Source organism: Lacerta agilis, chromosome 14 (genome assembly GCF_009819535.1).
Source record: "Lacerta agilis isolate rLacAgi1 chromosome 14, rLacAgi1.pri, whole genome shotgun sequence".
Classification (NCBI taxonomy): Eukaryota; Metazoa; Chordata; class Lepidosauria; order Squamata; family Lacertidae; genus Lacerta; species Lacerta agilis.
In genome coordinates this window covers 27,889,414-27,915,765 of record NC_046325.1, presented here as the reverse complement: position 1 = coordinate 27,915,765, position 26,352 = coordinate 27,889,414, and the positions used below count along the sequence as shown (strand labels likewise).

Sequence of the window (26,352 nt, the reverse complement as noted above, 5' to 3'; positions counted from 1 at the left end):
AGAGAGCAAGGGCGAGAGGAAGGTTTGTGTGGAAAGTGCTGAAGAGGAAACGGAAGTTGCTGCCTTCCCCCTCCCCGCTCTCTCTCCATCCCTGCTTCCGCCGCTTCCCTCTCGTTGGAGACAAAGGAGCGAGGCCCGAGGCCCGTGTTGGAGCCGGTGAGTTTGCGGGGCCCAGTCTGGGTGAGGCGCCTGAGAGAGAGAGAGAGGCTGCGCGTCCGTTAGCTTTCCTCCTCCCCCCACCTGCTGTGAGGGTGGCGCCACCTCCCCACAATCCTCATTAGGTCTACTCGGAAGTAGGTCCTGCTGAGTCCAGCGGGTCGTCGTCTTCTTCTTCTTGGGGAAGGGATGGACAGGCAGAGCTGGCAGTACTTCAGTTCATTCATTTATTTTATTGCGTTTATAGAACGCCCTTCGTCCGAAGATCACAGGGCGGTTCACAGCATAAAAACACAAAAGGCTTAACGTAATTTTAAAAAAGAAACTTTTTTATATGGGGTGGGGTATATTATATTATATTATATTATATTATATTATATTATATTATATATATTATATTATGGCTGGGGAAACCCAGCCAGATGGGCAGGGTGTAAATAATGAATATTAGATAGATAGATAGATAGATAGAGGTAAAGTGACCCCTGACCGTTAGGTCCAGGCGCAGATGATGGGTTGCAGTGCTCATCTCGCTTTATTGGCCGAGGGAACCGGTGTACAGCTTCTGGGTCATGTGGCCAGCATGACAAAGCTGCTTCTGGCAAACCAGAGCAGCGCATGGAAACTCCGTTTACCTTCCTGCCAGAGCGGTACCTATTTATCTACTTGCACTTTGATGTGCTTTCGAACTGCTAGGTTGGCAGGAGCAGGGACCAAGCAACGGGAGTATACACACACACACACCCTCCTAAATTAATCTGTTATCCTTAACGACTCTGGGATTTTGATCTTGTTACACAAAATAAGCACTTTTTGATTCAGAGTCTTTTTTTCTCTAGAGATGAAAACCATTTGCAATATTTGGTTTCAACTTTTTCTTTTGGTACCGCATGAAAGAAGTCGCCACAAGTGGGTGGTGTTTAAGGGGGCGGGAAATAAACTTTTCCTGTACTGGTTCATATCTTTGCTCTGAAACAATGAGGGGATTATCTGTGTTTAAGAAGGTAGCTCAGTACTGCAAACGATGAAGTTTATAGATGGTTCTTGTTCAGTATATCAGTTACGCACTTCAGTTGTAGATGTTGGAGGACTACATTGGTCCAACTGCTTATATGGGATGTGTCAAGAGAGACCATGGTTTATAGTGATGTCCTACTTTTCTTTTTCAGATCTAATGTCAGCTGGTTGAACACCTTTCTACCAAAATGTCAAGTAAGTTCAGCAGCAGTCTGTATATGTGTGTTTTTCTTATTTAATTCATATCCACATATAGAATTGCACCAATATTTCATTCCATGGATCATTGATAATGATAGCTGCACTCTCTAAACCAGCCTTCCTCAACCTTGGGTCCCCAGACATCGTTGGAATACTACTACTATCATAAACCCTAGCTAGCAGGACCAGTGGTCAGGAATGATGGGGGTTTGTTGTTCAGTTGTTCAGTCGTGTCCAACTCTTCGTGACCCCATGGACCAGAGCACGCCAGGCACGCCTATCCTTCACTGCCTCTCGCAGTACAACAACATCTGGAGACCCAAGGTTGAGAAAGTCTGCTCTAAACCTTCCCAATTTTGAACTACTGTACGTACTTAGTGTGTTACTGTCACTGTCCTTATGGCAAAAAGTTCATTTGCACAAGAGCTCCAAATCAATTATAATTGTGCACCCTGAATTTTCCAAAACCCTGAAAATCGTGACAGTCTGAATGTGCAGTCACATGAAAAGTCTGTTATTGCTTCAGCAACTGAATCAGCCACCCTTTTGTTGTTTGGTTAGAATAGGAGAAGGGAAGAATACAGAGAAATTCTGTTGTACTTTTAATTTACTTAGGCTTGTTCATTCTACACACTTCTTTGAGTTCTTGGGATCCGAACACAAGCTTACAAACCACGGCTTGGACGCTCCTATATGAAGTATTTTCTTAAACGACAGACTTTAAATGACAGACACACAGCCAGTGTGGTGTAGTGGTTAAGAGCGGTAGTGTCGTAATCTGGGGAACCGGGTTCGCGTCCCCGCTCCTCCACATGCAGCTGCTGGGTGACCTTGGGCTAGTCACACTTCTATGAAGTCTCTCAGCCCCACTCACCTCACAGAGTGTTTGTTGTGGGGGAGGAAGGGAAAGGAGAATGTTAGCCGCTTTGAGACTCCTTCGGGTAGTGATAAAGCGGGATATCAAATCCAAACTCTTCTTCTTCTCTTCTACTTTCCTCCCCTGCCCTCATCTGTTCACCTTTTGATTTGATACTGTACTTGAAATTTTTCCTGGCAGTCTGTAGGTTTCCAGCTTGTCTACATGATCATTCTCTCTCTCCCCCTTCTTTTTTAAAACAGAAAGGCCATCCTATGCCCCACCACCCACCCCAGCCCCCACAACCGTAAGTATGAAAGTATTTTTCTTATTTTGCAAACTAAAGCCTGGTTTCATTTTAGTTCAGCAGAGAAGATACTGCAGAGCTCTGTAAACCACATCAGACAAATGGTTCCTCTCAAGCAGCGTGATTCAATTCTGACTCCAGTCCATACCTCAGAATCCTTTGCCAGCCCTGGCTGTGGAGTGCTTTTAACTGGCATTTTCAAGAATTGGAACTTGGGGTCTCATGCCTGCTGCATGCTATGTTTCCAGACTATACACAAGCTTACTTAGTGTAACATTTGGCATTCATTTTTTGTAAAAGTACACGTTTTAATCTCGTGTTCCATCTATAATCCAAGTACTGGTAAAATCTCACATAGCTTCTCTCCAAAGCACCTAGTAAAAGCTGTGACCACACATTTTTGGAAACCTGGATAAATGCAAGCTCTGTTTTTTTAAGTCTGCTAAGCTATGAGCATCTGTGTGGTGATAACAGGCTTTTGTGAATCTCCCTAATTGTATATTGTAGTTATTCCCATAGAATGAGGTATAAACACCTTGGCAGGGAATTGGGGGGGGGGGTTGTTGTTACAGCTATTAGATACAGTAGCAGAGGGTGGAAGTGATGTGCACAGAGAACAGCAACAAGGTTTTCACTTCTAGGGAAAGAGAGTAGATTAGCCTTTTGAGTAAACACATTCAGAACATCTGTGGTGTGTGCTATGAAAAGGAAAGCACACTACAATCAACATACTTTAGAGAGCAGAATGTAAGAATTAAATGCAGGCCTCAGGTTTCCACTTTGTGACCCAGCTGGCATGTCATGCTAAACCATTGTTTAGCGCAGGTGAGAAGAAGCTTTTGCTTTACTACAGCTGTCATGTTGTCTATGGTTTTTAACCATAGTTAGCTTAAAACAAGCCAACTTCAAATTGTGTTTTCAGAAACTGGCTTCTTGAACCAAATTTAGTATTGACCACAGGTTTGGATGACACAGGAAGCTGTGGTTAAATAGAAGTGAAGGCCCCCAACCTCCTCCTTAGCTATGTGGAGTGGGTTTGCAAACTCAAGGCTTGGTGCAGCTTCTTGTGTATAGCGTAAACCAAAGTTCAAGTGATGTGTGAACTCAGCCTTCCGCTTCAGGGTGCTGTCTGCAGAGCCAGAGGGCTTCCTGAAGGGAGTTTATTGTAGAACTCACACAAAATGTTATTGTTGTCAAAGTGCCATTCTATAGCTCTTGCCATTTAATCTGGATTTTGTGTGGTAACAGAAAGTAATGAAAAATAAACAATCTGCAGACACTACTCATGCAAAACAATCTGCAGACACTACATCTGCAGACACTACTCATGCAAAAGCTCACTGATTCCATTTTTTTGTGGGCCATTTGTCACATATGCAGTGACATTTTTGGTAAGTGTTCTCCCTCTTCTCCTTGCTCCTCACCTGAACACAGCCTACTCATTTTGTTTCTGGTGGCCCAAACAATGTGAACATGCCTGTTTCCACAGATTGCTGCATACTGATGTTCTAACTGAAAGGTATCTGGAGAGTCTGTAATTGGTGCATATCCCTTTAAAAAAAAATACTAAGGCCATGTGCAAAACTGCTTTTACAAGAAAAAAAAACCCTTATTATTAAACCACTATATTAAAAATATTTATTGCCCAACTTTTGGGAGTGTGTTCAGGCTGCAAACTATGCACCTAGTCTACTGTCTCAAAGTAATGATTTGGGTATTAGTTTCATTCATGGTTCACCTTCTCCAGAACAGAATAAAACAGAATCTTGGGGTGGTTCAAGAGCTGAGAATTGCCCAGGTTTGGATATACTGGACAGAACTGTTGGTTGGATCCTATTTCCCCCTTTTTCTGTGGTGCTGCTAAACATTTTATTTCTATTTGGTCATTAGTTACTGCAGTGGCGTGGTTTGCACATAACATTAAACCATGGTTCATTAAGCTGTAGTTCATTAAACCGTGGCTTAGTGTTATATGTGAACACTCCCGCAGCTCAACTATGGTTGTTTTCTCCAAAACAAACCATAATCTGAAGCCACGGCTTGTTGGCTTTGGACTTGGTTTTAACTATAGATTGGTGCTGTGTGAGAACCTGGTACCCTTCTTTAACCATGATTTAAACATTGCTTGCCCACTCTACCTATTCACCAGGGTACAGAATAGAACCCCCATTATTAAAAGTTGCATTACCTAGCCATCAACAGCTATATCATTTACATGGAAAGGAGCCTCGCTGATTTCTGCAGAATTTACTTCCATTGAATGAGTTTAGCACTGGGGTGCCAATCATATTTCCTTAGAATCATAGTTGTGTAAGTTGGAAGGGACCCCAGGGGTCATCTGCTCCAACTGCCTGCAGTGCAAGAATCTCAGCTAAAGCATCCATGGCAGATGGTTAGTCAACCTATGCTTTAAAACCCTCCAAGGAAGGAGGGTCCACAACTTCCTAAGGGAATCCATTCCACTGTCAAACAGCACTTACTGTCAGAAAGTTGTTTTTTCTGATGTTAGTCGGAATCTCCTTTCTGTTAGCTTGAATCCAGTGGATCGATTCCTACCCTCCTGAGCAGGAGAAAACAAGCTTGCGCCATCTTCCATGTGACAGCCCCTAAGATAATTGAAGATGGCTATCATACCTCCTCTAGGTCTCTCTTTACCAGGTTAAACATTCTCAACCATTCCTCATAAGGATTGGTTTCCAGACCCTTGATCATCTTTGGTTGCCCTTCTCTGCACACATTGCAGTATGTCAATATCATTTTTAAATTGTGGTGCCCAGGACTGGACACAATACTGTACTCCAGATGTAGTTTGAACAAGGCAGAATAGAGGGGTACTATTACTTCCTTGATCTGGACTCTATACTTTCTGTAGATGCAGCCTAGAATAGCACTAACATTTTTTTGCTGCTGCATCACACCATTTACTCATGTCCAGCTTGAGGTCTACTTAGACCCCTAGATCCTTTTAACATGTACTGCTTGCAAGCCTGGTGTCCCCACCCCCAATCTTCTCTTTGTTCAGCTGGTTCTTCCTTCCTAGGTATAGAATTCATATTCGTCCCTATTGAAATTAATTGTATTAGTTTTTGGCCCAGTTCTCCAATCTGCTTAGGTCATCTTGAATTCTGATTCTGTCTTCTGCGGCATTGGCTTCTCCTCCCAATTTGGTGTCCTCTGCAAATATGATGAGCATCCCCTCATACACCAGGTCCACAACATTCCCCTGATCCATGCAAGGAACCTACTACTTGCTTGAACTTCCTCTTGCTTTGGATGTAACCTGAATAAATCTTTATTATTATTTTTAACTTCTCTTGCAAGCCCGGTTCATTCTGAGCTTTGGCCCACCTGACCTTTTCCATGCAACTGTTGGCTACTCATCTACACTTGAACATAAGTTCCTTGCCCTCTGAGATCTTTTGATGCACTGAATTCTGATTACATTGATTAAATACTGTGGCTGTGGCAGTTTCTCTTCAGGGCTGCAAATAATTTTAAAATATTTTGTGTCACCCACTCCATACCAGGGTAACTATGTAAGGTTTTCCCTGCTGCGTTCTAGAGACTCTGGCTGGCTGGAGTCCCCTTTGCATTTATTTAATTAAAGTGTTGATACATCACCTGCCAGTTTCACAACCTCCAGGGTGGCTTAAAGGGATATTTTGAAATTATAATATAGAACTATAAAGAACCAGGAAAAAGCATATTGGCAGCCTGAAAAGCAAATCTATTTTGAAAGACCTGGGCAAATTAAAAAAAAAGTCTCCTGATGCCAGCAGGATGTGAAATTTTGTGCCAGTCTTCTGGGGAGAGCGTTTCAAGGCCCTTTCTTTAGTTGCTACTCACTTAAACTGCAGCAGAGGCCACCCAGAGAAGGGCCTCAACAGAGGACCTACCATGGAGACAGGTTTGTGTGAGAGTAAGCAGCCCTCCTTATACTTGACAGCTTTCAGGCTGTATAGGACTTTAAAGGTTAACAGAAGCACTTTGAATTGTGCTCAGAATGAAGCCAGCAATAAAGACATTTAAGTAGTGATGAGTTAGGTATGTTTCATTTACTGATCCTAGTCAACCATCTAGCAACATAAGTGGGCAACCTATTATGGGATATTTCCGTGTACTCTAGCACCTTGCTAGAGCTAGGTAAACATTGAAAAGTGAAGTGTGGCAGGTGAATACGAGGGCGAGTGCTTTTATTGGAGGCAGTGGTCTGACTTTGGAATGCCTTCCTGGATGTTTTGGACACCATGGAAACACCTCACCCCCCAAAAAGAATTGATTTTAATTTATTTTGTTGCACAGCTTCAAACGATTTCTATCTCAGCTATGGGATTTTCAGCTGCCATTAAATATTCATTCGTTAGGGGGGGTTAACTTGTATTTTAGATAAACTGTTAACATGCAACCTGTAGTCTTACTTGGTTGAATATAAAGATCCAAAATAAATACTGAAGTTGAACCGTGAACTAATTTTGAAAATACAAATGGCTTAAGAAAATATTGGTGCACTGAGCGCCCATATAAAGGACTGTTCTACTTGGCTAAACATACTTAGATGCTTTCCTAATTTGTGTGGGTTTTTTGTACCCCATGAGCAGCTGGATAAGCAATGAATCAGAGCTGTGAATCTCCATTTTTCTTGGGAGTTTCCTTCAGCATTCTTCAGAAGCACCTGAAGGGTAGTTGGTTTTTAAATTTTGGTTGGCTGGAGCCCAGCCCAGCAGGTTGGGTGGTAATAGTTCTAAGGTTATATTGATTATGTTTAGAATGTATATTTAAATCAGCATGGAATTTGCCATTCACCTACAGAGCATAGCATTAGCCCCCAGGCGGCAGATGACTGGCAAACTGGGTGGTTCAGATGCAGTGCCAAATCATGATTTGACATAATGTCAGCAAGGAGCTTTGGGATTGTATTCTCCTCTCCTCATTGCATGATGCAGTTCTCATCTTCTGACCCGGCTATGAAGCAAGCCAAGGTCTGCTGTTTTCAGTGTTTGAAATTAGCCAGGCGCCAGGTGCATTTCGCACCTGCTATCAACCACTTGTGACCAAGTAAAGATGCCAGGGTACCACGATGTGATCTGCATGCCTGGCGATCTTGGATCTGGACTGTTTTCACACACCAGTACCCCATCCTGTCGAATCTATCAGTTCTATTTTATCTGCACAATCAGAATGAGTGTCACGAACCCAAAGTGCTTTTTTCTGTGCAGCCTGAGCATGAGCAGTGAACAACGGTATAGTTTATTGTTGTATCTTGTCTTCACTTACCCCACCGCACTGCCCTGATCGCAGTTGTGATCCCTACATTATGAATGATCAGTGTCACCATTAAGAAAAAGAGGTCGGAATGGGCCAATATCTGTGTGGCCGTCTCTGGATAAAGTGACTTTTCTTCTTTAAGTTCTCAACATTCTTAACCTAGCTCAAGGTTGTCATCTAAACTAGGCAGTTTTTTAACTTTGAGGTTACACCCATCCAGAATCTGCAGTGGCAATTTTTTTTTTAAGAGAGAAACCCCTCTTTCCTCAACAGGTTTCATTCAGGCTTACTGTCCCTCTTGTGAGAGGGAGAGAGAGCCAGCTGCTGTAACACCTCATTATGCTTGTTTAAATTTCCGGTTGCTTTTGCATGCTGTACTGCAAACCATTTTCATTTCTCTGTGTTCTCCTCGTTGGGATTCATTTCTCATTCGTGTTTTTGTCTCATTTGTTTCCATCAGCAAATGCCCAGCACACCGGGGTTTGTGGGATACAATCCATACAGCCATCTGGCCTACAACAACTACAGGCTGGGAGGGAACCCGGGCACCAACAGCCGGGCCACGGTAGGAGAATCAACTATTACGTCATCCGGCAAACAACAGGAAGTGACCAGAAATGGCTTTAGAGTTAGGTTCTTCTGAATCTTAGCTGATACCACTTTTTTATTTTCATTTTTCAATATGAAACATGAACAACAATAACTTGTGGTTTCTTTCCCTTTCTCCCTAGTCTTCCTCTTTTTTTTCTTTTTCACTGTGCACGTTTTACATAATGGCCTTCTATTTGTAAAGCATACCAAAAAAAAATTGGGTGAGTTCGTGTGTATGCCTATTGGTAACTGGAGCATCACATATGGGTGAAACGGTTACCGCAGATCAGGCACCACTCCCAGCGCCTCTTGTCTGTGGTTTCCATGGAGGCAGCTCACACATTGCCTTGCCAGGGCACCAAGGGAGAAGGAAGGAAGTGATAGACATGCACAAGGGAAATCAGCCTTTTGAGTTCCAGAAGAACAGTTCACTTCAAGACTTAACTTGGCAGGAATGTTTTTGAAGCTACAGCCTACTTCATCAGATGGGTGGACCTTTTCCAAATTTGCAGAAAATTGTTTTAGAGCTACAGTCGCACCTTGGGTCCTGAACGCCTTGCGAGTCTAACGTTTTGGCTCCCGAACACCGCAAACCCAGAAGTGAGTGTTCTGGTTTGTGAATGTACTTTGGAACCCGAACATCCAACGCAGCTTATGCGGCTTCCAAACATTGCAGAAGTTGAACGGACTTCCGGAATGGATTCCATTTGACTTTTGAGTTACCACTGTATAGTGGTACCTTGGTTCATGAATGGAATCCATTCCAGAAGTCCGTTTGACTTCCAAAACGTTTGAAAACCAAGGCGCGGCTTCCGATCGGCTGCAGGAGTTTCCTACACTCAATCGGAAGCCGCATTGGACATTCAGTTTCAAAAAAATGTTTGAAAACCAGAACACTTACTTCCAGGTTTTCGGTGTTTGGAAGCCAATTTGTTTGTCAACTAAGCTATTCAAGAACTAAGATTCCACTGTATAGGAATGTCCAAAATCTTATTGGGCTTATTTAAGTTGGCATCTTCTGCCTCCATGTGTAAAATAAGCTGTGTTCTAGAATTGGGGAGGGGGGAAGCACCTGCTCACCTTCAGAATTAAACATTATTTTGGGTTTTCCCATTACTACTTTTAGACTCATTATGTGAAGTTTTGATGTCCTCCTAAAAGATGCTTAAAATTGGGGAAAGAAGCAGTAAGAACTTCCATCTTGACCAGGGGTCAGCAACCTTTTTCAGCTGTGGGCCGGTCCACTGTCCCTCAGACCATGTGGTGGGCCGCACTATATTTTGAAGGGGAAAAAATGAACGAATTCCTATGCCCCAGAAATAACCCAGAGATGCATTTTAAATAAAAGCACACATTCTACTCATGTAAAAACACTAGGCAGGCCCCACAAATAACCCAGAGATGCATTTTAAAGAAAAGGACACATTCTACTCATGTAAAAACACACTGATTCCTGGACCGTCCGTGGGCCAGATTGAGAAGGTGATTGGGCCGCATCCGGTCCCCAGGCCTTAGGTTGACCTTCCTACTTGCTTCCTATCAGCTGAAAAGGGGGGTTCATTATTTTTACTATTCTTATCAATATATATTACTTGCCCTTCAGCCTAAGGTCCTAGGGCAGGTTATCAAAATGAAAAACAATGTTTAGAAACAATATAGACATAAGCTGGCCCTAAAAATACACAGCTTTGGTGTCAAAAGCCGGGGTAAAGAAGTGCATCTTCATTCGCCAATAGCTGTACAGTATAATGAAGATGCCAGATGCACTTTTTAGCAGTTGCCATAGAAAAGGCCCCCTCCCGGGCTGCCACCCCTGAGCTTTGGGGCGGGGGGACAACCAATAGGGTTCCCCTGCCAATCTTAACACCCAAGGGGGTCTGTAGAGAAGGAGGCAGTTTCAGGTATTTGGGGCCTGAGTCATTTAGGGCTTCAAACAGCCCCATGAGCACCTTGAATTGGGCTCAGAAAGAAACAGCCTGTAAGCATTGCTGGTGGAGAATGCTCCATAATAACCTGTTACCACCTAGGCTAGTCTTAACTCATGTCATCTGGCTGCTGTAGTGACCGCATCATTGTGAGATCTTCTTTCCCATGCTTTCCCCCCTGATAATGTGGCAGTAACGGGTCAATAAAGGCCAGACTTAATTACATGCTTCCTTTCCCCTTGGTTATTGTACTCCCAAGCTGAGCAACATAGGTCTGGGAAAGAATCCCACTCCTGGCTCATTTCATGCATTCCCTGCCTGCTTCTACACAGGAACCGGGGGGCGGGGCGGGGATAACACTATAAGGAAGTGGCTCTCATGCCCCTCCAGGAGCATGTGTAACATACCTTGAAAAAGCATTTTATAAGTTAGCTAACAAATTAATAAAATGCAGTTGCTCTTCTGGAATTTGCTAGTAACCGATAACTGTGTTAGAACAGTGTTCACCCACGCTGGACAGTCAAACAAGGAAGCAAATCAGCTATCCCCAGTGTGGTTCTCTCCAGGGGTTTTGGACTGCAACTCCCATCGGCTATGGACACCATGGCCAGGGGTGGTGTAATCCAAAGAATGGATGATACTGAGCTGGGCAAGGCTGGATTGCATAGTAGCTGCTGTCCTGGCCTGCCCCTAGCAGCCCCAAAACCGAAGTGTGCAACTCTCAAGGGACTCTCATGTCCCTTGTGGAGTTCGTATGCAGCTCAACACAACACTCATTTGGTAAGTTGAAGAGAGCCCTCTTTTGGCCCTCGCTGCTCAGATCAGAAGTAGATTGATGTGGCAAGGCGATACAGAAGGCACACAATACGATGGCGGGGAATTGATGGCCCTTCATGCTTTCAAGTCACATTTCATAGGAAGGATTTCTTACGTTACTAAGATCATCCTAAGGTGTCTCTGTGTGTTTTTCCCAAATACAGTTTTTGTCCATTCATCATTTAAAAATCTTATCCCCAAAGACTTTTAAAATCTGAATTTAGGTTCAGATTAAAACAGGTTTTTATGTTTCACAGATATCCATTGTATATATGTCATGAGCATTTACACCTTTCTCTGCCGTGTATATTTCAATATATGTGGTCTTTAAGGAAAAAAACCCCTATTGATTTATAAGCATTAATTCACTGAATGTTTTCAGGCCCATTGTTATGTGTGTGCATGTACCTGTATACAGTTGCTAATGCATACACCTCAAAACTTATATATAGATAGATAAAGATATATAGATATTTCACTGGAAGCGGTGTATGAATTGATTGGTTCAAAGCATTTCATAAATATGAGCAGGAGCAAAGCTGGGTTTTTTTTCCTCCCATCAAAACAAAACAAAACAAAAAAATCGAAGTGCTTCTGGAATGCTAGAAATCTGATCTTGTAAGCTTGCCACACATGCTTTACCTCAGGCTTAGTGGTCCTGCCACATTCTGTGAGATTGACCTTACTGTTCTAAAACTGAAATCCATGCAGAGACTTGTCTGTATTTTTATGCCTTCCATCTTAAACGCTGCAGTTCCAGGACAGCTGTATGTGCTGCAAGGTGCAGGTGGAATCTTGTTCATGCAGGCTGCCCCATTAATTGCTATGGAAAGGAGATCCACGTGAGCTGAGAAACGGTGTGCGCTGATCTGTTTCTTCCATTGAAATGAACAAGAAGCCCATGGAGATGGTGGTACAAGTCAGAGCTTCTGGCACTGTAAGCAATTGCCAGATGTGGGAACATAATAGTTTAGTATGGTAGAATTCCATTGTCCAGAGTTACACACTATCAGAAATAGTTTGGGGAATTTGAGTCTTGCAACTTCCCTTGTGGTCCATTTAATATAGTTGGCACTCAATCCCCACATGAACACAGAACACTGGACCACTTAGAGATTTTGCTACAACCAAACAATATATAAATTTGGATTGGTTTAAAAAAAAACAACAAATATGCTGCACTCATTTCAGCAGAAGTATGGAAGCCAAGGCTTTTAATGAAAAACGTGTTAAGACTGAGGAGTTAGATCCTTCTGGCAAACTATAGATAATGCAAACGAAGTGTCAGCTTGCCTTGGATGGATGAGAGGTTATATTTGTGCAAATAATGTATTTCAGAAACGAGAAAATAAATCATAGAAAGGAAGGCACTGTGTAGCTGCCAGCCAATAACACCTATTTGTTTTAGTGTCTTTCTTTTTCTTTCTTATTGAGTGCAGGCAAGGTGCTTGGCGGTTTGTACCTTTAAGGAAGACAAAGGTCCCTCCAGGAACTCGCAGTCTTAATTTGGACTCCAACAGTGAAATTCGGATTCATGTGGTGTACAGGTTGAGGGAGCCAACCTTGCAGAGTTCTTGTTGTGATGATACGTTTTCTGGGTTCTCCCCACCCTTGCCTGCCTTAATGGAATAAGTATAACCTGAGAAGGCCTTGAGTGAAAGGAATTATCCATACCACTTCCGTTCTGTTCTCTCGCCTCTTCCTAAAGCTACCTGTCTCTTTTCTTTAGTATTGAGGTTGCATTCACCCCTGAACCTGACCCCTGTTTGCCACTGTGCCTATGGCAGCAAGTATCCCTAATGCTCTCCTGGGTTGTGGTTCCGTGGAGGGATCTAAGGAAGCTACCGCTGTAAAATCCAACTATCCCCAAGAAGCCAGACTAAAAGAAGTCAAAATTGGGCATGCCCAGGATTCGGAGCAGTGACTACCATTCCCCTAAACCAGGTATGGCCAAACTTGGCCCTCCAGCTGTTTTGGGACTACAACTCCCATCATCCCTACCTAACAGGACCAGCGGTCAGGGATGATGGGAATTGTAGTCCCAAAACAGCTGGAGGGCCGAGTTTGGCCATGCCTGCCCTAAACGATCATAGCTGTCTAGAAAGGCCCTGTCAAACACAGCATCACCCATACTCTGCTATGCGCTGCAGGTGGATTATGGGAGAGCCGCATATTTCACAACATGAAACGATCCCAACAAACCGTTGGAAGTTAGGAGTAGTCAAATCCCCGTAGAGCTGTGGGTGTGGAGGCTACGAAAGGGGTGTGCTTAGCTCCAATGCTGGGGTGAGGCAGGTGTGGATGCAGCCTCAGGTATTTAGTGCTGGTTAGAGTAACAGCTGCTCTCATTAGAAAGTGAAAACGGACTTTTCAAGCCACTCGTCAAGTAGAGAAAAATCTGCTTCTCTTTCATTTAGAAATCTCTGTACTGACAAATTCATCTGAGGTGCTGTCAGAAAGTACTCCCGACCTAGGGTGCTGGAGAATATAACCCTTCTGATGAGAGCTAATAATGTTACCTGCACCTGTGTCTCACTTACCTGTGTACGTCTCTTGGCAAATGCCTGTCTTGGTGGTTCGCAAATGTTTGAGATAAGATAACCAGTGGATTTTATTTGGTTCTTCTCTAGGCATCATCGGGTATCACAATCCCCAAACCCCCTAAGCCTCCAGATAAGCCACTCATGCCCTACATGAGATACAGCAGGAAGGTGGGTACAGAACACTTGGTCTTAATTTCAGTAAGCAGTCCTCAAAACCACGTTAACCTCGTGCTTAACATATTTCATGGTGGTTCTTAAAAGTGTGCTTGAATGTGTTTGTTTTTCTTTCCTTAAGGGAAAACTTAAGAATGCAGTTTGTCTTCTCTTTTCACAGTGAAGGCAATAGCGAACCATGCAAATGGAGCGGGTGGGGAGTTAGTTTCTCTACAGGACGAAACTTGGCCACCGTACCTTTGGGGGACAAATGAAGACCTTCATTTAATTGAATATTTAGACAATGCTTAAAACTGCTACCACCCCCCTCTACTAACAAGGATGCATCTGGTGACTTGTTGACATACTTTTCTGTTTTAAAAGTATCCAGGATTGGTGCAGCTCGATAGCTGGACTTTGCAGTAGTGGCAATAGGACCTACTTTGCTTTTTTGAAAAGTTGTGTCCGTGTGTTTTCTTTTTCTTGTTTTTTTTAAAACCACTTTCTTTTTAAAAAAAAAAAAAAAAAGAGGGTGCAGCGCCATTCCTCTGTTTCTCTTTCTCTCCCCCTTTTTTAAAAAATGTGAGCTTTTTCCTGATTAAAATGAGCACCTAGGACAGCGCCTGATGCAATCCGTTGTCGAGGAGTCACTGAGCCAGGAGGACGACTGTGTTACTTGCCTTCCCATCTCTGGTTTTTTTTTAAAAAAAAAAAAACAGCAACACCCGTTTCATCCAGCGGCCTCTCTTAAGACAAAAAGAGAAGAAACGTAATGCAGGATTTAAGGGCAAGACTGGCGGAAAAGATGCTGTGCGGCTGAGAATTAAACCAGGCAGTGGATAAACGTCGTAACTCTTGACTTCCTGCCCCAGAGAAATAATCAAACAGTGGACATAGCATAGCCAAAAAAAAAAAAACTGTCTTAATGTAGCCTTGCATTGTGATGATAGTTCTCAGAAAAGACACTAGTCTTGGTAGTGATATTAACAGCAAAAAAAAAAAGAATAGATGTGTTTAATTTTATAAGTATTCAGTTAGCTGGAGCTTTACTACAGATGTTTTTATTAAGGTCTGGGACCAAGTGAAGGCGTCCAATCCTGACTTGAAGTTATGGGAAATTGGGAAGATCATTGGAGGGATGTGGCGAGACCTCACTGATGAAGAGAAGCAAGAGTACTTAAATGAATATGAAGCAGAAAGGTACACGGAAGAAATCCCTCTCTCTCTCCCCAAATGACACTGGACGTCTCTCTCTCACACACGTGCACGCACGAGGCTAAAATCTTTTTTAAAAAGAAAGAGAGACTAGCTCTGGAGGAGGAGGTGATAAAGCAGACACATACGAGAGAGTTATTGAGGAAGGAAACTGAATCAACTCTTTGCTGTGCGAGCCCAGCTCTCCCAGGAGTTTTAAGGAAAGTGTGGTAGAAACACGATACTTGGATTGCTTGAAAAGAGCCCACCCAGGGGAAAACACAACACCAAATCCTTCGATTAAACCTGAGTCGAGGTTGTGTGCCGTCCCTCTCTGCCCCCCCAACTCTAAAGGCACCTGGAATAAAGCACAGTTTAATGAGATTTCCCTCTTCCAGTTCCTCCCAGCATCACACTCCTCCTGTATTCCCTTTGCTGTTCATTATATATGGACGCGCACCGAAATGTTTAGATGACACCCTGCCCTGCCTCTGGCTGTGAGACCTTTGCAGAGGAGAGCAGTTGAACCTCAGTAAAGCTGCCCTGAGATGTTGTCCACCCCTTGATTCGTGTGAAATTTGTCCTTGTTCTCCTGCAAGGAGCCTTTAGTCAGAAGGATTCCCCCAAGGGCAAGGGAAACTGTTTCGGTTGAGATTTTTAAAATGTATCTGTCAAAACTATAGATAGAGTACAACGAGTCAATGAAGGCCTACCATAACTCACCCGCTTACCTTGCCTACATCAACGCGAAAAGCCGCGCCGAAGCCGCCCTGGAGGAGGAAGCCGGCAAAGGCAGTCCCGGATGGAGAAGGGCGAACCTTACATGAGCATCCAGCCGCCGAAGACCCAGATGGTAAGCAGGAGTAGCAGGTGTGGTGCTTTCTGCCCATAAGGAACGTCAAGGGGGTTGGTGGGGAAGCTGAAACTTCTTACTCAAAAAGGCTGCTTAGCAATAGAATTGTTTACCGGGAACTCTTGGGGCAGTTACTCGTCCCAAATCAGTCTCTTGTCCCTCACCCCCAGCAGCTTGATTAATAATAATAATAATAATAATAATAATAATAATAATAATAAATATTTTATTATTGATACCCGCCCATCTGGCTGGGTTTCCCCAGCCACTCTGGGTGGCTCCCAACAGAATATTAAAACACAATAAAACATCAAACATTAAAAACTTCCCTAACCAGGGCTGCCTTCAGATGTCTTCTAAAAGTCAGATAGCTGTTTATTTCCTTGACTTCTGATGGGAGGGCATTCCACAGGGAGGGCGCCACTACCGAGAAGGCCCTCTGCCTGGTTCCCTGTAACCTCACTTCTCACAGTGAGAGAACCAGCAGAAGACCCTCAGAGGAGGACCTCATTGTCCAGGCTGAACATTTAAGCTGCTTAATCTTGGCAGAATCAAAATGCATTCTTTTGCGGGGATGCTGAGCAAAGAGCCTAGATCAGGGAATTGGAGGGAGCATCCTTCTCTGCCCGCAGGAACAATCCCCATCACATTCTCGTACGTGTCTGGTCTTTTAACTTCAGAAGGCTTGAAAAGGGCCAGATCCCCATTTCTTGATACATTTTCCAAATCGTGAGCTTTACTGCAGCAATTTCACAGCTCTGTTGAAGTGGCTGAATAGGATCCAATCACCCTAGCTCTCTTAACTCTTCAGTTGCAGGGAAACATGGATTTTTCCAGCTCTCACATTGCAACACCTTGTCTTGCTGTGTGTGTGTGTGTGTGTGTGTGTGTGTAAGTGAAAGAGAAAGAGAAAGAGAAATAAATAAATAAACATCTCACTGTTATACTTTTGCCAGGATTTCAGCCTTCCAACTTGGGGTGAGGGTAACAGAGAACACGCAAACCCTGTGCAGAATGCCTTTCATGAGACCACAATAAGCCCTCACACCACTTAGGATTTTCAGGGAGGAGGTTTAAGGAGGCATAATAAGACTTACAAATAAACTTCTCTCTGCTGCTTCTCATGGCAGAAATTAAGCATGGGGTGAGGCATCATATTGAGTGCGCAATCATTTTATTTCTCGGGCCAGACTAAGTGCTAGCCTTGCTGCTGTCAGACATCCAACGTTTTATCAATCTGAACTCATTGGCTGGAGGGATGGGCTAGAAATTCAGGGTGGCTCCTCGGTGAAACCTATCCAAAATAAAGTTTTGTTTAGATACGAGGCCAAACCCATAGCCGGTATTTAGCCTCCCCCTCTTCAAAGCAAAAATTTAAAAAGCCCTTTGGTGCTTGACTGTCTCTGGCCATTCTTTTGTTTGTTTGTAGGTGGTTCTGGCTAGGGGAGGATGGGTGGGTGGCGGCAAGTTTGCCATTCAGTTTAAGTAATGACTTGTGCTGGGAAAGATGACAGGGCGAGGGCTTGCTGTGCTTCTGCCGAAAAGCAAACACAAAAACCTACCTTCCCGTTTCCTTCATTGATGGCGCATATACATTCCTCTCAACAACAACAACAAAAGGCCAGTGCTCCACCTGTCTGTGAAGCACAGCTTGGTTCCTTTCTCACTCTCTGTAGCAGCCAAGGATGATGATGTTCATGATCACTTGCATAAACAGAATGATAAGGAAGAGACTCTTTAATGTAGAGATAGAATAGGATCCTATCATCCTGACCATTGGCCACGCTGGCTAGAGGACCACAGGCTGTCCGACCCTAGGCTAGATCTTCCTACAGGTTGCCTTCTTCGCTATTCCAATGTTGCAGTACTTCGCATACTAACATGGCAGAAAGCCTTGCGGAGCACAGCGAGGTTTTCTTCTGACCCAATGTGCTTCAGAGTGCAATGTAGTTGGCTTCCTAATAATTGTGAATCCCTCTGCGGCTTCTGTATGAGAGAAAGAACCTGCATCTCGTGGCACTTGAACAGGAAACATTGAGTTTGAGAGCTTGTGGGTCATGGTGGCTAAAGGCACGAGCTGGATTGTCCACTGTTCAAATATCAGTTCAGTCCTGAACTCATTGGACAGCATACGAGTCGCACACAGTTTAAAAGGCCATGGATTGTTGAATTAGCCAAAGGCCTAGGAGAAGAGGAATGTTTTTGCCTGGTGCCTTAAAATATGTTAACAAAGGCAGAGCATTCCACAAAGCCAAGCTTCAGGATTTCAGGAAACTTGGAGATTCTTGGGAGTGATAGCAAAGTGACAGAAAGGAATGGATTGAACAGAGCTGTACACTTCAAGAGGTTGTATCCAGTCTTGGTCCTACTCTGGGTACAGCCATTGAAATAAGCATAAGTTAGTCATGCCCATTAATATAGTGAGTCTGCTAGTGAGGAGGACTTGACATTAGATACAACCCAAAGTTACTTAGCCAGTGTTACCTGTGAAGCTAAGCAGTGGTAAAACTGCAAACTGCACTGGTATCTTCTATAACGTAACTACTGCATACATTTTGTTTCAGATTATGACGACGGGTTTTCTATGAAGCACACTGCCACAGCCCGTTTCCAGAGAAATCACCGCTTAATTAGTGAGATTCTAGTGAAAGCGTCGTCCCCGATGTCAGATCCGTGGTCACTACGGCAAGGATGCAGGTTCTCAAACGCCAAGTCCAGTCCTTAATGGTTCACCAGGTAAAGTTGGCTATATGAGAACGCTTAATAAACGTAATAGCTTTTCATGTGAGATGCGCCCGGGTGATACCTGTGCCTATAACAGCAGCTGTCGCCCGCCCACCCCGTGTTTTGAATTCTACCTGTTATTCAAGTAAAATCTCCCCGTTGTTGAGACCTGTCACTAGCTCTGCTAGGGAGGGGACCTTTTCTCTGCTGGTGGGGAAGAAAAATCTGAAATACCTTCAGTATTTTTTTCATTATAAATGCTGAACTTTGTTCTGTCCTTGGGCTCTGAAATCATCCATAATATTGGACTTCCTGTGCCTGAAATTGTTTGAGCACAGCAGCTGCTCCTGTTTAGAGACATGTTTGAATTGAATGATTTGTTTATCTTTTATTTTCTTCCACCTCATCCCAGACAACTCGTGTATCATTATTTGTATCTCTTTGCCGCTTCTTCTTGCAAGTGTGTCTTTGAGGCGGGTGGGATTTTGCTATAAACATGCATGTGTTTCAAAAAGCAGCTTGGGGAGAACCTATAAGTCTCTTGAAGTAGCTGAGCACATATCCTGGGCATATGATTCACACACACACACAGACAATTTACCTCTTTCTGACTTTTGGGGATTGGGGACAAGGCCCGACATTCAGTGCTTTAGACGATTTCTGTAGAGAGATCACATGTAACAAAAGGTCTGGACTACCTCTTTAAATATCCCCGTACATGCTGTAATTTGTCACAGAGATGCAACTGTTGAACCAGGTGAAACTAGGAGCCGCTCTTTCTAAAGACGCTGTTGCAACTTTTCATTATCATGCAAACTGCCAAAGGCAATTTCTCTGCATGCTAGGGTTTGTTTCCCAAGTTGCTAAATATGTGAACTAAGTGTTCTTTCTCCAAGATTTAGGATAGAAAAACAATGGTATGTACAGGGCGGCGGGAACCTAAACTGAAATCAATGGAAAATGTAAGGAGCCAAGTTACAGATTGGTTACAATACCATCAGTTACATGAAATGTTTAAATTAGATAGGGGGGGAAATGGTTTTTCAGACCAAAGCTCATAATTCGAAAAAGAACTTCTAAAAAACAAAGAGAAACTTTTGTCTAAAATGTTAATATGTTATTAGACTGGGAAACAAAAGATGAGCTTGTTAAAGCCTCAATGACACACTGGGCAATAGATGTAGGACACAAAATAGATTTAAAACTGGGAAAATGACTTGCCGTTTACAGCATATTATTATTTGAAGGTGAACTACCTGAAAATGATTCACAGATTGTATTTAACTCCAAGTATGCTTGCTAAGATGTATAAGACTGAATCAGATAAGTGCTGGAGATGCAAAGAGGTGGACGGGAACATTCTTTCCTATATGGTGGATTTGTAAAAGGGTAAAAGAGTATTGGGAAATGATCCATAATGAACTGAAAAAAATGTTTAAAAATAATTCCCCCCCCAAAAAAATAAACAGAGTCTGTTCTGTTGGGGATGATTCAGACTGAAATTCCCAGGTATTGAAAAATGTTATTTAAGTATGCTATTACTGCGGCCCGTGTTTTGTTAGCCCAAAAATGGAAAACAAGTGAGGTCCCAACCAAAGAAGAATGGCAACTTTAGTTGACAGAATATGCACAATTTGCAGACTTAACATATAGAATAAGAGAACAAGAACAACGTACGTTTAGAGAAGATTGGAAAACATTTATTGATGCTGAAAACATTGGCAGCATTAATGCTGAAAACATTGGCAGCATTAAGATAAATTCAACAGTGTAAATAAGTTTTGATGGATGCAATAATGGAATACTGAATGGTATAATTTTTGTAAAATATGCAGGGATTTATGATATGTAAAATGAACTATGGAAAGAGAAGAAGAGAAGTCATTGATATCTTAAGGATGTAAAATGAGCCACCTCTTTTTAGCGCAACTGTATAATGCCTGATCCTGAACTGTTGGTTCCACAGTGTTGGACCCACCACCAATAAGTCCTTGGGTAGAGCTTACACTTAGCTATGAGGACACCTTGAGAATTCCTTTGTATACTTCAAGAAACACCATATGTACATATTAAAACTAAATTCAAAATAGCACTGTACCTTCTGAACTGTGTGGCTAAAAAGCCAGCCCAACTAACACCTTCCAAATGCATTCAGGCTGACAAATCTCTTGGGAAAGAGTTCACAGGTATGTGGACCATCTCGGCACACAAATGGAAATGTCACCAGGACACACTCGGTTGATATTAGAAGGACTTGTAAAATATGGATCTTAGCATTCAAGCAGTCAGGCATGTGTGTATGTATATGGAGAGAGAGAGAGTCTTATTTTAAAGCACAGATAAATTAGGATTTTTACAGCCATTTGCAATGTCTTTAAGCTTGGGGCTGGAGTGTAATAATCTGTTTGTAAAGCGTTTGAGGCACACTGGTGTGCTGCCAAAAATAAACTTTACTTCCTTATTAGCACAAATTAAGGACATGATTATACTACAGTCTTAAACCTTCCCACATACACATATCCCAAATATGGCTCTTTAGAATTATGATCCCATGAAGAGGCCTCAGCTCTAACCATTCTTACAAGTCTCAGGCAGAGGGATGTTTGAAATGGCCCGCAGGCAAAAGAGTGGCAAGGATTTCTTGGGAGGTGTTTGCCAATGGAATAAAATGGTTCACGTTACTTGGCCTCGTTTTGTTTCTGAAATCATCTGCTTTTATTTCAAAGCAGAGGATCTGCATATTTTTCTTCAAATTCCCCGCTCTCAAATATAGCAGTATTTTGCATGAACATTTGAATAACATGGTTTTGTTAGAGCTATGTGCTCACTTTGTAATCTGATTTTCCACTCACAGCGGAAACTAGAAGCTGAGCTCCTGCAGATAGAAGAACGTCACCAGGACAAGAAAAGGAAGTTCCTGGAGAGTACAGAATCCTTTAACAATGAGCTGAAGAGGGTAGGGTTCTGCAGAGCTTTTCTACTTGTTCCGTGGACTAGTAGGCTTTCTCAGTCAAGGGCTGATGTATGACTCCCCAAAACAAAGAGGAGGGAGAGCTGAAATCCTCTGCCATTGCAGTTTTCTAATGCTTTGTACTACTAAGTCCATCTGGTCCCATGAGCTCTTTTGTCTGGAAAGACTAGGGAATGAGCCTGAGACTTTGTCCTTTGCTGCATATCAGCCCTAGGGTAGGTTTAGTTTCCTTTGAAGCAAGGCTTCACTTTTTCTAAATATGGTGCCTCCCAGTACAGTGGTACCTCCAGAGGCCCATTCTCAACTCAAAACCGTTCTTATCCTGAGGCGCGCTTTCGCCAATGGGGCCTCCAAAGGTGACAACCAGGAGCATCTACTTCCGGGTTAGCGGAGCTCGTAACCTGAAGCGTGCATAAGGATGACGGTTCGTAACCAGAGGTATTACTGTACAGAGGTTTGGAAGGAGCAAAGGGGAAATAGCATCTTGCACCGGTAGTCTAGTTCCAAGACAAAATAAATACAGGCCAAAGAGTCCACAGACTTTCCTCATAAGAGCTAGCCAAGGCAGTTTGCGGAGAAGAAGACTCACATTGCTGGATATACCTTCAAATAGAAGATTAGACTTCTCCCTAACATGCTGGGTTTCAGGTGGCCTTTCTCACTAACCTTCTAGCTTACTATGTGTAGGAATATTGTCAGTAGGGGAGCATTCTCTCGTGAGCCCAACACACCTTAGTCTGAGGCCCAGGCATATTAATCACCTCTCTGAAAACGAGGCCCATCTCAGCTTTTAAGATTCAGTGTGGCTCACAATATTCAACGTGGATGAACATGATGGCTCACCTCCAACATACCCAGTTCCTGTGCTTCCTGGTGACTCTTAGCTCATGATGGGAAAGGTAAAGGGACGCCTGACTGTTATGTCCAGTCGCGGATGACTCTGGGGTTGCGCGCTCATCTCGCTTTATTGGCCGAGGGAGCCGGCATACAGCTTCTGCGTCATGTGGCCAGCATGACTAAGCCGCTTCTGGCGAACCAGAGCATTGCACCGAAATGCCGTTTACCTTCCCACCAGAGCAGTACCTATTTATATGCTTGCACTTTGATGTGCTTTCAATCTGCTAGGTGGGCAGGAGCCGCGAGCAACGGGAGCTCACCCTGTCGCGAGGATTCGAACCACTGACCTGATTGGCGAACCATTTACTTTTGCTCCAGCCCCACATAACATCCCAAACTAAACTGCACACTCATTGATGCTGGCCAGATTCCTTTTATTAATGAAATGGTTGTTTCACAAAGGGAAGTGATTCTGTTTCGGTACTGCGACCCGTCCTGACCAGCTGAAACACTACAGGGAAGGTTTAGGGAGTTGCTGTCTGGCTGTTGTAGAAAACTGAAGGTGTGAAATTCAGATTCTCATTGAAATAACATCCAAAAAAACAATGTCACTTTTCCACAGAAAGCAGTTTGCCACATACGTACAGCAGTTTAGGGGTACTCTCATTTTCCTACTGATCTTGAAATACTGCCCCTCAATGATGCAGGAATCATACCAATCCTGTTTAAGTAAAGATGTGAACCTGGACTATTCCCACCACCAGAACCAAGCAGTGATAGATCGGACTAGTTCAAATTAATTTTAAAGGTGTTTTTTTTTTTTGTAAGCTAAGCTACAGCTGAAACACACAAAGCTTGTCGGTTCTTTGGAATAATAGTTTCCGAGCTTTGCAAGCACAGGTGGCTTGCAGTTGCCTCAAATGTTGGGTTTTGGCTTTGATTCTGTGCTAAGATATCTATCTAAGATAGTGTATATGAATCACACCTACCGTGTGATTTATTCATACATATTGTGCACCTTATTTCTGCTGTATGTATTATTCCCTCATTGTATATTGGAGGGAGGGGGAGACTGAAGTTGGCAGAAAATTCCCTGCCTAAGGCTGCCTAGTGACTCCATGGAGGGGAGACAGGACTTGGGCTGCAGCCCCAAGATGATAAGAGAGCCTGGGTTTTAAAAGTGACACGTGATTTTTCCTCTTCCCCACATCCAGCTGTGCAGCCTGAAGGTGGAGGTGGACATGGAGAAGATAGCGGCCGAAATCGCTCAGGCCGAGGAGCAGGCCCGCAAGCGGCAGGAGGAGAGGGAGAAGGAGGCCGCGGAGCAAGCCGAGCGCAATCAGAACAGTACAAGCGCCGAGGAGGAGCAAGCAGCCAGCAAGGCAGAGGAGAAGAAAGAAGAGGGGAGCACCCCGATGGAAGCAGGTAATCATGTGGCAAGCCCAGGTGTTTGGGGGGGGGCTTCCCTTGAAGCAGCAGTGGTGGATGAGGGGGGCATGTAGCCAAGGTTGGGAGAAGGGCTGGTGTTTTAAGCTGAGCCTTTTCTTAAAGGATCTGAAGTCTGTATCGCGTAGCACAGTTGAGTTTTAATAGGCTTCCCCATCAACCAGTGGCTTCCCCTTTTTTCATGTCTCGCACATCACTGAGGGACCAGGTTACAGCCACGTCTGGTGACACAGATGCAGGAAGACTGAACTCTGCAGTGACTTAATAACCAGGGCTTGTCTTTAGTTGCCATTTATGATACAGCCAGACTTTCATTCAGAACAAAGTCTCCTATTCAGTAAGAAAAAGAGGAAGAACTTTCCTGAACTTTGTGCAGTCAGGCTGGGTGTAGTCAGGCCTTGAAGAGGAGGTGCCTAGAGCAGGGCTTCTTCCTCGATTTATGCCTCGGGGTCTGTGGAGCTGCTCCAAAGCAATAGTCAGCAGCTGATAGTTCAATGGAAAACAAGTCTGCCTACGAGGGGTCCCTTAGTCAGCGTTGAGGCTTTGTAACAACTAGTTCCGACTCCACCCCACAGCCAAGGGGAAACAAAGCTCTCAGTGAAGGATAGAATAGAGAAACCACATTTCCTTACATGCTTTCCTTGTTGGGAGAGAGTGAAGAGCCCCCCAAATCCTAGCATCATAGAATTGTAGAGTTGGAAGGGGCCCCAAGAGTCATCAAGTCCAACCCCCTGTAATGCAGGAATCTTTTGCCCAACGTGGGGCTTGAACCCACAGCCCTGAGATTTAAGAGTCTTGCTCTACTGACTGAGCTACCAAGACTGAAAGAATGAACTCTATGAGAAGTCTATGGGGAAATAGTAGACCTGCTCCTTTCGTCATTGCTCATAACTCAGATACAGTTATATTGTTTCATTGGTAACATAATTAAAAATGACTATTGCTCATTCTTAATCTCAGCACAACCACCAGGGCTCCTGATTAGGCTTTTGGGTATGTGTTAAACGTTGTATGCAAATTCTGTTCTGTCCTGTTTCCCCTTGTTATTGTTTTTGCTTACCGTAAACCAATTCACAAACTAGGAACTTAAACATTGACCACTAATAATGAACCATATGCTGTAGATATCACTGCAGATTTATTATGCTCCTTTTGTGATACACAAATGACATGAGACTTGGTCTCTTTATTTGTATCATTTATTACTCCTGTTCCTTATTTATAAAGCCCAATAAAAAAGTTATTTAAATAAGAATATGATCATAACTCTGATACAGTTGGAAGGGTTATGCAGCCAGGCAGCAGGGGCTGCAGCCAGAATTGTTGAGGAAACCCAGCCAGATGGGCAGGGTATAAATAATAAAATTAGTAGTATTAGTGGTAGTATTTGCACTTCTTGGAGCTAGGAGGGTGGTGTTGATAGGGATTGCCTCTTTTTGTGCAGACTACGAAAGCACTTCTGCCTCTCCGCCATCCTGATTCTGCTCACAGCTTAATTTGGGGCAGAAGGAAGGCAAGAACTGGGTTGTGCCAACACCTCCCAAAGAAATAGGTCAGTAAGGGAAACATCTGTGCAGAATTGGACTTCCTTGAATCGGTTTCCCATTGTAATGCACACTCCCCTTTCATTCACTCAGCCCAGCAGTTGATTACCATGGCTGTAGTGATGCCTCCTCACCTTTTCCCCACAACAATTCACAACCCTTTCCTGCCCCTAAGCCCCTGTACTGGCAGATCAACTCCTTAGCCTTCAGAATGCTCATTCCATGACATCATAGCAGTCCGGCCAATGGTTGGAGGGTGGCTGCACATTTTCAGTAAAGGGAAATAAAGAGTTCATGCAGCAGGCCAGCTAGGGAGGTTTCAAACAATGCTGGTGGAATTTACCTTGGATAAGGTGGAGGATTTGGGGAAACGGTGATTAAAACAGTTTCTGAATTTCCGTACCTTGTTTTATATGATTACTGAGCCATATCCTTGTGATAAGTAACCAGTCTGCCAAATTACCAAATATTAATTCCCCTTTGTATATACTTGGTTGTTACACAACCTAGGCTCTACAAGCCAACAATTGCCCCAAGAATCTACAAACAATACCCATCTTACGCATAGCGACTCTCAAGCAGGATTGCTTTGTTTTCTTTTCTTTCTGGGCGCGCCATGCGTTGTTTGGACGCCTACAGTTGTTCTCCTGAAAAGCTTTCTAAATTCAAAGGAGGGGAAATCTCACTGGCAAACTTGTTTCTATGGCAGAGGAGCCTCCTGCGGAAGAAACCATTGAGAGCCAGCAAAACGGTGAAGGGACATCCACTCCGGAAGACAAGGAGAGCGGCCAGGAAGGAGTCGAAAGCATGGCGGAGGAAGGAACGAGCGACAGCAACACGGCTCCGAAAGCAACAGCGCCATGGTCGAGGAACCCCCAGCTGACCCGGTGGTTCCGGAAGACAGTGAAAAGAAAGAATAAATACGTAGCTACTTTTCATGCATCTCCCTTTTT

General features: G+C 43.6%; 1 protein-coding gene across 1 annotated transcript; it reads left to right on the top strand.

Moving 5' to 3' along the window:
• The first annotated feature begins 29 nt into the window (after positions 1 to 29).
• On the top strand, positions 30 to 26,352 carry SMARCE1 (SWI/SNF related, matrix associated, actin dependent regulator of chromatin, subfamily e, member 1). Its single transcript, XM_033169033.1, is given in 15 exon segments — positions 30 to 156; positions 1,326 to 1,368; positions 2,494 to 2,537; positions 8,263 to 8,367; positions 13,765 to 13,845; positions 14,900 to 15,029; positions 15,706 to 15,804; positions 15,807 to 15,860; positions 15,863 to 15,877; positions 18,442 to 18,516; positions 18,519 to 18,613; positions 21,456 to 21,557; positions 23,624 to 23,834; positions 26,109 to 26,234; positions 26,237 to 26,352. Coding segments are annotated over 14 exon segments (1,227 nt in total). The 5' UTR covers positions 30 to 156; positions 1,326 to 1,361; the 3' UTR covers positions 26,320 to 26,352.